The sequence below is a fragment of the Aptenodytes patagonicus genome, chromosome 2 (assembly GCF_965638725.1).
Source record: "Aptenodytes patagonicus chromosome 2, bAptPat1.pri.cur, whole genome shotgun sequence".
NCBI lineage: Eukaryota > Metazoa > Chordata > Aves > Sphenisciformes > Spheniscidae > Aptenodytes > Aptenodytes patagonicus.
Window position 1 is genome coordinate 20205888 of NC_134950.1, and position 13581 is coordinate 20219468.

The 13581-nt window shown below is 35.3% G+C and overlaps 1 protein-coding gene across 2 annotated transcripts in view; it reads right to left on the reverse strand.

Annotated features, from left to right (window-relative positions):
* Positions 1 to 13581, reverse strand: part of EMC2 (ER membrane protein complex subunit 2) — a 45727-nt gene that overhangs the window by 10102 nt on the left and 22044 nt on the right. For both annotated transcript variants that reach the window (XM_076329231.1, XM_076329232.1), the window contains 4 exons: positions 4959 to 5044; positions 4729 to 4788; positions 2161 to 2242; positions 940 to 1050 (listed from right to left, as the gene is read on the reverse strand). In XM_076329231.1, the coding sequence (XP_076185346.1) occupies positions 940 to 1050; positions 2161 to 2242; positions 4729 to 4788; positions 4959 to 5044 (339 nt within the window). The remainder of the gene's footprint in view (positions 1 to 939; positions 1051 to 2160; positions 2243 to 4728; positions 4789 to 4958; positions 5045 to 13581) is intronic.

The following is a 13581-nucleotide window of genomic DNA, read 5'->3' on the forward strand; positions in this document are numbered from 1 at the left end:
GTCTATACGTATACACACCTTAAAAATCATTTAGGCCAATAAACAGATTTGCTACAAAACTTACTCCTAAAAAGCTGAATGACCTAAGGAACAGCAAGGAGCCAGCTTTTCTCCTTGAACATACACTCACCAACCCAAGAATCTCTGCAGATGGGCTAAGGCGATTAGGTCCAAGCTGCTTTGAGTCTTAAAGGTGATGCCTAACAAGTCCTTGAAAGGAAGTTCCTATTGCCTGGTATTTATAGGAAGCCTCAAAGCTATCTGCCTGATGCGTCTCTGTAAACTGCCCCCCTCCCAAGAGACAAACGGGTGGCCTAGAATTAAAAAAAAAAAAAAAAAAAAAGGAAGGAACCTTTCTGGTTTTGTCCCTAAAAAGATCTTTTAAAAGATCTAAGATCTAAAGGAAGATCTTCAATAGAGGCCTCAGTATCTTTGGAGAAACTGAAAAACTGGTGCCAGTACATGCTACTCGTAGTTACTGTAGCCATGGCCACACTCAAGCCAACAAAGCTGTGCAAGCTAAAGACTCATTTTGAAATTGAAAGTAGAGTGTTGTATTTAGAAAACAGAGTGAGAAAAAACAAAGGGGAAAAAAAAAGAAAAAAGCAGCCATCGTTCTGTGCTGGTACTCTTCAGCAGTTCCCCATCCTGTAGAGAGGAGTATGTCTTTAAATCCTTTTTCAAGAAGTTACCTTCATGTGCCAATAATTATAATTCTTTGGAAAACATGGGCAAGACTCAACAGTTAAGAGCACTTCAAGTAAGGAGTACTTACTGGCATAAAATTGTCCATATTCAGTATTTAAAAACAGTCTTAATAATCTGAGCTATTAAGTTGAACCAAAAGAAAAAAAAACAAACAGCAAATGGTAAAGGATAATATACATGCATAAAAACATATTCAAAATGGTAACATGGAAAATATACAATCCTGCTTACCATGTACAGTCCAAACAAAGCTCTCATATTTCTGTTGTTCAGCTTCAGTGCTTGCGCAAAATACTTTCTTGATAGCTCAAGGTTTTCAAGCCCCCCTTGAGTGTATTTAACCTGTAAAAATTATAAGCTCCTGAAACTTGCACATGTCATTGATACCTCAGGCATTCACTCTTGAAGCAGACATAATATGAAATTTCACTTGAGGGTTGTTTCACATGATATTTCAAATCAGGTGTCCTACCAAAGGCCAAACACTGGCTTGGGAGAAACCTGAGCTCTTTTCAATACACAAATTTTAAAATATTTAACTATAGGAGAAAAAAAGCCAGCATTAATTTAATTAATTTATTGCTACAAGAATAAAAAGTGATTATTTTGCACATATACATACTTACAACCTTGGGATAGTCTCTTATGAAAAGTAACACAAACTTTAAATCTAAAGCTAAATTCTGACTGCTATAAATCCATACTAGCTCTGTATTCCTTCAGCACAGCATTACACCAGTACACAAAACACCACAATGCCTTTCATTATCTATTCAACTGCAAAATAGCGCACAAAGTTTAGAAGATTACTCCACTGTCTATTCATTTTGCCTGTTATTAGATCAACAAAAAGAGGGATAAATACTAGAAGACATGCTTCACAGTCTTTCTACCAGAAAGCTATTTAGACTTTCAAGTTTTAATGTTAACCCAATTTAACAAAACAAATTAAATCCATTTGAAGCAGTTAACAGCATAATTTAGGAAAAAAATAATATACAGCTGAAAAAATGAGTGCAAATGGCTAAAAACCTTGAGCTAAAGTGAAGGGTCCTCTCTCCCCCCAGCGCTCTTTCAGGCAAAATTTCCTACAAGATCTGGCTCCACAATACCAGGCAATAGATCATAACCTCCTAGGAAGCATTGTTGAGGAAAAGTTTAACTTCTCATACACTTAATTTGAAAAGTGCATAAACACTTCAACAAGTATAGCTCATTTAAAACGAATTTTTATCTTCAATAATTCCTGCCCTTACTCTTATATTTAGCTTAGTCACACTGAGTAAGAAAACACAGTTTTCTTAACATGTTAAGTTCTATGAGATGTTAACATTCTCTGTGCACTCTATTGGGAAAAAATAAAGAAACCATTTTTATTCCATTTTCACCACCTCAGTAACATAAAAACAGAATATGTATTCAAACATAATTGATTTTTCTGAAAATACTTACTTCAGCATATTGCTGACAGTACAAGTGGTTGTGTGGATTAGTCATCATAAGCTCCTCTAAGCAGAAGGCTGCCTTTGCATAGCTGAGGAATATAAAACAGTGACAAAATGAAACAGAGTATACAGTTCTTTGTTTCAGTTTCTTTACAGCAGAATAAAAGAGGTCTTACTTTTCCCCCCTATAACTTCACGTGATTCACAATTAAGAAAAATTTTATTTTTAAATGATGTTTGAAACCTCGAGTTACTATTTTTACATCATATCAGTGAAGAATATACAAAATCTAATAGTCTAAGTATATATGGAACAGCTCATGGAAAGCATTTAATATACTCATTTTTTATTAATAAGTGCCATTTCTGATCAACAAGAGTGATGAGTAGAAACAGGCGTTAGGTACTCTAAGACACTGGGACTCAGACTACTAAACAGTTCATTTTTTTCTACAAGAAAATTCAGCTACCTGAGGATTCACAAACCAGGCTACAGACCAGAGCACTTACACTGTCAGTTAACTTTACCTGCTCACAGTCAACCACAGAAGTGAGATTGAAAAACCATACTAAGAACAGTTCTAAAAATCAAACAGTTCAAATCTATATATGAAAATAGCATCATACCAGACAAATGGGTAACAACTTATCATTGCAAAAGAAAAGGCTAGTACTTGTTCTTTAAATAAAAGCTTTCAGAAAGAATTAAGTAGTCAAGCTCAAAATGTAGGTTTATTTAATTATAAAAATCTTAGCTTCATAATCTTTCAACTAATAGTTTCCTGCAGAATTTGCATCTTCTACAGATATGTGATAGCACTGTTGTACAGAGTTTACATGCTAGGATTCCAAAATTCAGAGACGCAATGTTTATAATGACAGTGTGGGTACATATTTAATATCACAGTAAAAGCAATTTAGCAATTATGAGACAATACTAAACCATATAATCTGTAAAATCTTATTTCTTAAAATGAACATATTGTGGTTTTCTCCTGTGCACGTTATGATAGTCGCATATGTATTTCAAATATTAATTTGGAGGTAAAAGGATAGCCACCTCATTCTCCAAAAGCAGAAGCCACAGTCCTCATAACAGAACACAGCGTAGAATTGAGGACTATATAAACCTTGTACATCTAAGTGTGTTTATGAACAATGGTAACAGCATGGTGATTTCACAAGCAAGACTAAATTTGTGACACTGATAAAACAATTAAGCTGATTAATTGTTTCCTTTTTTTAAAATTAACTTTTAGTTGCTTTTTAGCCAGGATCCCAAATTTTTCCGCATTTAATCATCAAAATAACAATGATACTCATAAAAGTACAGTGAGCACAGTCAATTTTTTCAATGAACTGGAGAAAGTTCTACATATCATTTTTTACTGGAATTACAGACCAAGACAAATACAAGCAAAAGCAATTTCTTTCTCAGGTTTTATTACACAATTTTGTAATACGGATTATAGCAAAAAAAATAAAAACAACCAACAGTAGTGGAACACAGATGTTTGCACCACCCTATCATTCACTTTTGTACTGACAGATCTGACAAGCTTAAACATCTTTCTAACCATTTTGGAAAAAAAAAAAAAAGCTATTTTCTTGGAAAAGTGGCTGGTGAATTTCCCAAAACAAATGGAAATCTGGATATCAAAATTCTAGATTATTCCTCAAGTCAGCATTTGAAAGAGTTTAATAATTATTTTCTTTGAGAATGGAGTGGAAGGAGGCGTGATGGGGAACAATTTTTTCATCACAGTGAGAATGGCTATTTCTTCCTTGAGAATTTGATTCTTTTACTACTCTCTAGAAAGGAAGGAAGGAAACAATGTGATATAATTCAGGCTGGGCTAAAGAACTAAAGAAGGGGGGAAAAAAAAGATACGCCTTTGGGTGGAGGTTAGAATTAATGCTGTGATATTAGAAAACTTGCACTAAAGCTTTGAGCTAATCCTCTCACACTGGGATTTCCTCCTGTCACTACAGCAATAAAAAAAAGCTAACAAAAACATTAAATAACCAATAAGCAAGTTACTACAACATTCAGCATTCTTGATTGCATTGGGTTTGTACCCAGGCGACCAGATGCTTCTAACTCTGGATCCATGTTTTGCTTTGCCTTTTTTTTTTTTAAAGGTTACTAAAAGTTCTTGCAGAGGTAGGCTAAAAGAAAATCAGATTATCATTTGCCGTGATCAACTGATTTTAGAAGTAAAGAATTTAAAATCTGTAACTAGTAAAAAACATCACTTGAATGAAAAATTATGGGAAATAAGTGCTGTTCCCTGCTACACTCAAACCACTTATTTTAAAATATCGGATTTAAAAAAATGACTGAAACATACAGATAATTAAGTAAACTGATTCTGTTTTAAAATCAAATGCCTTCTTAAAGCATTTGGTAGTCAAATAAGGTTGGTAATTACTTCCTGTTGATGCTTGTTATATTGGAAATGAGACAGCATACTTTCTAACACTAGTCTTTCAAAAAAAATTGCTGAGGTCTTTGACTTACACAGAGTAGGTTTCAATTTAACAGTTTTTATGTGGACTTAGCAAAACAACTTACTCATGTTCATTGATGTAAAGTTCTGCAAGTTCATGCCAAGCTTCTTGGTCTCCAACAAATCTGTATAGAGAAGACAAGAGAGGAAAAAAGGAAAAAAAGAAAGAATGTGCAAGGGATTCTGTAAATGACCAGCATGGAAGCAAAAGCGTAAATCAAATGCAAATTCCATTTTAATTAAAAAGATTTATCAGAATAGCAAAACACAATCCGTATTCTTGTAAGACACTCACTGTTCCAGATACTCATTCAGCTCTCGGATGGCCTCAAGATTTTTCCCCTGGGCTTTTCGAATGGCAATCTTACGCTTTCTTGCTGCCTATGGGTTGACATTAATAAAGGATTAGGGTCTCATAATTCCCTGGGTTTTTGTAAAGAAAGCAATTTGACTGTGCAAATTATTATCTCAATACCAGTGGAATTCCACTGCAGAGCAACTGCTAGGTTGAAGTTTATAAACATACCCTATGACATCCCACTGAGAGATTGAAAACCTCTTCTTACAATCACATTATGTATGCTTTTCTTAGCAGGCACAAACTGTATGCATTATTTCATTCAAATAAATGACTGTCCAGATTCTGATAATTACAAAACAGCAGGGGATGCTAATCTTCAGCCATTCCAAAGACCCCCACCTCATCATTCACAAGATCCATGACTATAGAGGAGAGATGGTGACTGAGTCTTAGAGAATCTCACAGATGCATCTTGGTTGCCAATGCGTAATATGGCTTTCAGCCATTTTTAAAGACTCTTGTTGGAGTGCTGAATGCCATCTTTAATTAATGTTGAATACACACTAATTTCATAAACAAGTTTCTCATCATTCTTGGAGCACAATGTAGGCTCTTCAATGTAAAGGGAATACAAAATAGCCATTTCAATGGCAAAACTGAGCAGTACGTTGATATGTAGGTGGAAAATGTATTTCAACATAAACAATATAAAAACGAGTTATAAGAATTATAATGTATTTAAATTTTGAACTCCATAAAAGTTGTTACAGACCACCAGGAGAAAAGATACACAGAATTTTAATAGTTGATTATTCTGTACTTCAATCCAGTATTCCAGTTTCTGAAGTATGTTGGTTACAGTTCTCTAAAAGCTGTTTTCAGACCTCTAGGAGTTGTGAATCAAGATACACTTGAGGTGTAATTCAAAACAATGGACATCTTCCCAGCAGCCTGACAGACTTTGGAGCAAACAGCACTACACCTCAGCCAGCCTGAAAGTCATCAGATCAGGAATCTGACAGAATGAAAGTAAAACCAAATTCCAGCATAACATGCCTCAAAGAACAAACGCCATCAGCCTTCTCCCTTGCCTATAACCCCTGTTCTCCTGGGTGATCACAACCGCTGTAGTCAAGACACGAGAAGACAGACGGTCTGGTGTGCGTGATGTGTCTGTGTGTACACACACACACTTATATGCCATTTCTCCATGAGACAGTATTAATGAAAAAAATTAAAAAAGCACATTTTTCCACTAACAAAGTCCCACTGCTTATTCCCCTCATAGCTCTCATCCCATTTCATATCTTATAAAGAGGTTATACAGTTGGGTATCACCTTACGGAAGCCTTGACAGCACGGGAACAGACAACTCTTCAACAAAACCTTAAACCATTTTAATCTTTAAATTTCATATAGCTCTGAAATTAAGTTTCTTCATGATATACCTTCCTAAGATCACAGTCACATATACCCCAAAAGAGTTCTTGTATTTTTACAGTATTTTAAACATAACTATTCTCTTAAGTAATTTCTTATCCTTTGATCATCATTTGAACAAATTTATTGCTTCCAGAAGAAGAGGAGAGTGTAGCATTTAAGTAAACTAGTTCAAGCTACCAAAACAGTATAGCTAGAAAGGCTTTTAACACTAACTGTAGGTTTATTCTTTCCTTTGAGTTCATCCCCTTCACCTCCCACACAAACATATAACCGATGAAAATTCAATGAAAATTACTCAAGTGAGGAAAAAATATTTCACTGTTCTGTTCAAACGCAAGGCCCAGGCAGAAGGAAAATTCATCAGAACGATTAAGAGACAAATTAGGACACAGGCAGCATGGTGGGTTTACCCACAGTCATTTTGTTTTCCACTGCTTGTCAAACTGCAACCTGTGAAGTTACATTCATCATTCTACTTTTACTGGGAGACATTTGGCTAAAAGCCATAACTGACTCTGGAAATTTTAACTGCTGACCACATTTATCACTATAACAATAATACACTGTTTATTTTATTTTTGAGTTTTTAAAATAAAGATAACAGTGTAATTAAAATTATTTGTTTAAATCTAAAAAGAATAATCCCACATGCTTATCATATTGCTACTATTACGAAACAAAAAAAACAAAACAAAACAACCAAAAACCACTGCTCTCTATCACATTTTATGAAGAGGTCTCAAGGCGTTTTGTAAAGCAGGTCACTACCCTTGCAATGGTGGGAACGCCAGGGCAGTGTTAAACTCACTACCCAAGGCTGATATTATACACAGCCCAGTGACCTGCCCACTGAGCCCGAAACATGAAAGAAGGGAAAGTGGGGATAACAGCGTGCACAGCCATGTGTATCATGCAATTACAGCTTACGAAAACAGAAGCTTTTTTGCAGGTGACAGACTATCTGCTTTAAAACGTAGCTTTTGGATTAAAAATTCAGCTGTTATTTTCAAAATTTAAAGAAAAAACAATCAAGAGACTGAACAGATAAAAACTAAACTGCTTGAGAACTGAAATAATCTGTTTAATATATAAAATCAAGCAATGCATCTGACAACTTAATTTGCAATGGCAAACAGGAACAGTCCACATAAGTCACCCTCCTTTTTCATTTCTAATGCAACTCCTTCAATCGCATGCAACTAAGTCCTCCAAAAGAATCTGGAAACACATTTTCTCCACAGTTGCTTTATGTCTTAACCATTCCCAAATAATGTAAATCACTGTAACCTCAAGACATGAATTTATTAAAAGCTACAACTATTTCTAGTCACAAATATAAACTGATGTTTACCTATAACAAGCACATCATCTAATGCAATCAAATAACGAGGATAAACGGATTAAACATAATTAACATGTTCTCATGGTAGCACTTAGGAGTAAAATGAATTACATATACATTTGACAAGATTCATTTGCTTCTAAACTGCACCAAATCCCACAATATTTCTTTAAAATTACACTTTTTGTTTCTTATTTGAGAAAAGTAGAATTTAAAACTTCCTTTTTTATCCACCTTCCTTATCATCAAAAATGAAGCAGCATCTGGGCTTGAAATCTGCACTTTCTTCACCCTCAAATAAACCTTCAAAAATGCCAGGATAAGTCAGTTTATTTACAGAGGAACTCTTAGTTTACAAAAAAGAGGCTCAAACACTCAAAACAGTGCTGACATTCAAAGAATGAACAAAATGTTGTATAGTAGCATAGAATTTTTGAAAGTCTCTTTAAAACCGCTGGGAAGAAGACAATGAGGATGGGGGGGGGGGGGTGGCGCTAAGTAATTACTAACATTTTCCAATCACATAAATAAAATTATAACACACATATTCTGAATGCATTGTCAAGAGACATACACATAGGTGTTCAGTAGATCTGAAGTATTCAGATCTGTGATTCCTAGGAGTAGTAAGACAGACTGAAAAATAAAGACATTAAAACAAACCACTATTGCTTTTATCTGTATTCACAGACTACTCGCTCATCTGACTTTCTAGCTTTTCTTTGAATCATGAAAACTATCAGTTAGGTTGTTCGTTTTTTTTTTTTTTAAATAAAAACTGAAATTCAGTATGACTCCAGTAGTCAATGCTTTAAGAAAAACATATATGAAAAAGCTTGCACTAAAACCAGGACATGGACCATTTTGTGTGCTGTAAACTTCTAATTCTTATTCTGATTTATATTGTCCCTGAGCCCCTATCTAGCTCCCTGCATGCATCAGCTTCCTCCTCAGTGAGCTGGGGCTCACGCTCAGTATGCTTACTGAGCATCCTGAGGAAAGCGGCATAACTAATGACAACTTACACACACAGCATCAATTTTTCTTTATTTCCATCAAATTAAACAAAATGTTTGACTGCACAGAACCACTGCCAACACTAACAACCACTTAACCAGACAAAACCTACTTATTTTATAAGGAAAGGCAGACTCCCACCAATTCTACAGAAGCTTTACCTAGCATTTATTTCATACATCCGATTTGCTACCTTAGTATCAGCCGATATAAGAAAACCAGGCCACTTCATATGTTTTATTATGTTTCAGGGCTTTGTATAGTAAAAATCTCACATTTCAAAATACAAGCTCATTTATAAGGGACCTACTGCAAGACACTAAAAAAACTGCAGAATGCAGAGTACAAATCTGTTCAATCATTAATTTTAAGTCCACTAAGAATAGTCATGAGAAACCTATTTCTAATTACAAGATTTGAGATTATTTTGAAATCTATGAAGCATACTAAAATAGTTGTCATAATTTTGTTAACAAAGATAGAAAAATAACGTGCAAGAGTTACATTTCGGTTCTTTGCATGACAACAGTAAAATTTTTAAGAACAAGCCTGATACAAAAGTGAACTCAATCTCCTTTCTCCTTCCACCTTAAAACAAAAGGAAAAGACAAAAATTTCAGTGCTGCAACAAGATCTGCAGTGTTTGACCATACAGAACCTATGACATGGAATTTCCCCTATCAGTTTTCCAGAGTTTAAAACAAAATGCTGGAATGGTTATTGGCAGATTCTGTAAATCCAGCACTCTTAATGGAAAGATGTATGCCATCTTAAAGAAACACTTATACTGTAATCAGTATCATATGGACTAAGGTACTTCAGTATGTCACATATTTATTAAACAGTGAACCTTTCCAAGCTCTTTCTTTTAAAGACTAATAATCCCCAATCTGGCACAAGAACTAATCCTCCATTTGTCATGATTCTTTTTAATTAGCATTAAGTAGACTCAAAGTGAAGTGAGGATTTGAACATTTATCAACTACTGCATTTGATTAGTCAAACATACCAAGAAACAGTCTAAGATTGTTCTAAATTTCATGGCTACAATTAAAGTATTAGTAGTAGAATTTTCAGGGACTGACACCTCTAAGAAAGGAACAATTTCCTATCTGTATAATTGCTGCCGCATTAAACAAATTGTATTTTGCATCTTAAAAAGAAATTCTTCAATTTTTTAAATTTGTTTTTATCAAGGACTTAACATTTTAGAAAATGTGCATTTGGTCTAAGAGTTTGACACATTAAAATAGTTTCCTTCAAATTGCAATATGCAAATCAAAACAGAAGTGTAAACAACTACAACAAAGATAAAAGGAAGGGATTACACAGACGTCAAAAAATACCACAATCTGAATACAACCGCAATAATGAATGTACTCTTACCAGGCTTAAGAGTTTTTTCATAGTTAACATGGAAGACAGTTAAATCAGGCCAAATCTTGCAAATTAATCTATACAGGCACAGAGCTGCTGAGCTGAAGCAGCTCCTTTACGGGTAACGTCAAAGCATAAGTAGCAATGGTGAACACAACTTTTTACAATGTTCTAGAGGGAATCCAATAAAAATAGCCCATAAAATCTAACACCAGCACACAGCAAATTGGTAGAAGCTATAAAGGCTAAAAAAGCTAAAGCCTACAATCGGAAAACATGAAAACTGCTATATACCAAAGAAGAGTAAGAACAGTTTACGCAGAGGCAAGTAAGGCTTCCCAGATCTACTGGAGTTCGAAGGAGTCACTAGGAGTGTGGATGAATAAAGACCCATTTAAAAGTCAACTTTGACTTCAAAAATAATTTCAACAAGATCTCTCACTCTGAAGCCGAAAGCTCTGAAGGAAACTATGCTACCACAGGGTAAGAGGGAAAGGTCTTCACATGGATAAATAAATCAGCTGAAAGATATAAAATAGAGGAGAAAAGAGTTCTTGTCCACCAGTGAGTTCTCTGCACTGAATCCCAGAGTCGCCTGTACTAAAAACTACTGCTCAGCGTCTTCATAAGTGATCTAATAAGGGAATTAACAGTGATGTGCTAAAGTTAATTGATGATAATGAGTTATTTAAGTGTAAAGAACAAAAGTCAACTGCAAACTACAGCATTCACAACAGTGAATGTCAGCATGATAAAACAGCCCCTGAAATTTAATCCAGATAAAGGGTTGCATATAGGGTAAAACAATACTAATTTAATGTACACAGCAAAGCGCTCTGAATTTGCCCAGCTAGGAAGGAGAGGCTGGAGTTGCAATAAACAGTTCTATAAAATGTCAGTTCAATATTCAGAAGAGGTCTTAAACAAACCAAAACCCACAACACTGTGATGCTGGAATTATCAGAAAAAAATACAGAACAGAACACATCAGTAGCATCACTCTGACATTGTATAATTCCATAATGCTCTTGCATTTTTAATACTGACTGCAGTTCTGTCCTCTCCTTCCTCATCCAAATATAGAAAAAAAAAAAAACAGAAAGGATATTCAGAACAGCAGCAGGCACAGGGCACAGAATGGCAACAAGAACTGCTGGACAGATTAGGACTTGCCAGCTTAGAGGGAAGAAAAATGCAGAAGATCCCTAAAATCATAAGCATGAATAAAGTGAACAGAAAACAACTGTTGACAGTAACAGATGAATTAGAGGTATCAAACAAAATTGTTAGACAGAAGGATTGGGGGGGGAAGATTTGCCCAATACATGAATAAAAGATGAAATTTCATTTCTGTACGATGTTGTAGACACACGCAACCAAATTTATACAGTTCAAAAAGCAGTAAAAAAAACCCCAAAACAATTCAGAAATTTCATTAAGAGCTATTAAAAACAGTTACCACTTCTGGCACAGGAAAACCGTAACATGAAGATGAATAGAAACTGGCAGAAGAGACCGGAGCACGCTATATGACTGCCCTGTTCTTATACACTTCTCCTGGTATCTGCTATTGGTCACTGTCAGAAACTGGACAAGCAAAATGGACTTTTGGCACAGCTCCAGTACAGCTGCTCTTATGTTCTCAAATACATAATTTCAAGGGACAAAAATCTCCACCAACATTTTAAAGTGTTATACTCACAAAAGTAAAACATGGGAAAAACACTGGAATGTACTCTGCTCTCTCACTTCACTGATCATGACTGAACAAGAAGCAAAAACCTAGCAAAGGTAAATGATGCTCTAACTGTCAAAAGAAGAAAACATTTTTTTAGGATCCATGTAGTGCATCCCCAGCTTAATCATCCATCCTCCTTGGGGACTATCTGAAACAGCTGCTGCAGCTCTTCACACCTCTCACCAACTCCATCCTGTATCAGACGCAGTGCCAAGCTATCTTTTTCAACTCCCTTTAAAAGTACCACCATACAAACTTAAGTTTAGGACTAGTTGTGTCTTTCCTGGCAGTCCTAGCAACATATTTAACGAAACATAGACACATCATCTCAGAAAACTCCCTCTGTTAGTAGATACTTCATTTGGTGAGCAATTCTCCTTTTTGAAACTTAAAGCGTCCTGTAGATAAATGTACAAATCTGCAAGAAGTTAATGGGAGGTCTCTTGTCTGTTCAAAATGAATGCACAGCTGCTGCAGGAGTTTTAAAGAATTATCACTGATATAAATAGATATCCAATGCTCAGACTTCGTGCTCATTATTCTCATCTTATTTGACAGAGATAAAGAACTGGGAAAAAAAAGTTACCTATATAGTCAAGATGGTAGCAATGCACAATGATAGAAAGAGATGCTAGGAAGAATGAACTCAGATATTCATGATATATAATTGCTGCCTATTTACATGATACTAAGATTTTGCTCTGAATCTTTCTAGTATCTGGATTCCCACATGTCTTCAACCACCTCTTGTGCCTCTTCTGAAACATGTCCAGCTTGGCTAGAAAAAGAATCTCAAAATAGTACGGGAAAGTGTAACTTCATATGACCATATTGTTGACCATACACTTGTTCCTGCCCATTCCCATAAACAAAAGAGTTGTTAGTGAAGTATTTCACAAACCCTGAAAGACAACAGCTTCACCCAGAACACTATCTTGTTTCGAAAATTCTATTTTTAATTCTTTGTTCACACAATTATAATACTAGACCCATGAAGTTAATGAGATTATCCACATGCCCTAAGCTAAGCAAGCATATACAGTGTCTTGTTGTATTAAAAGCTTAGTTGAAAAAGCAGTAAGAAAAACAGCAGAATTATCCCAATAAAGACATCAGATTTTCTGCGGATTAGAATTAAGGCAGAACTTTGTGCCTTATCTTACTTTCCCTCGGTGTTGACCAAGTGCTCTGCAATCTTCTTGATGGTTGAACTGAAGAATCAGGAGAAACTGCAGATGCACTAGGATGACAGTGGAGTGGGTTAGACACCAACCTAAGTCTTGAACACATGAACAAAATTTCCTTTCTCATCATCAATCTCCTTTGCACTCCTGGACAGGCCACCTCGAGAAGGGCCCAACTGACAAAAATATTTAGCTATTTAATTAAAATAGATGGGTTTACATTCAAATTGCTCCCCAAAAGCAGAATCTTTGCCAGGGTAAAATAATGCAAAGGCATTCAGCTTAATCTGATATAGACACGTACACATAGTTTAAAAATTCCTCATTTAATATTCATTACAGAATTGTAATCAATAGCAAAATCAGAGAGCTAACTGCCTGCTTAAGAACAGAGTCCTAAATAATTCTGCAGAGCTAGGCTTTCCTCTGCTCTCCCTATGTAAAGTATCAGTACTGTTTCATCTCACATGGCTGCTGTGGGACAAATGAGAGAAAAAAACCATTCAAGATACTACT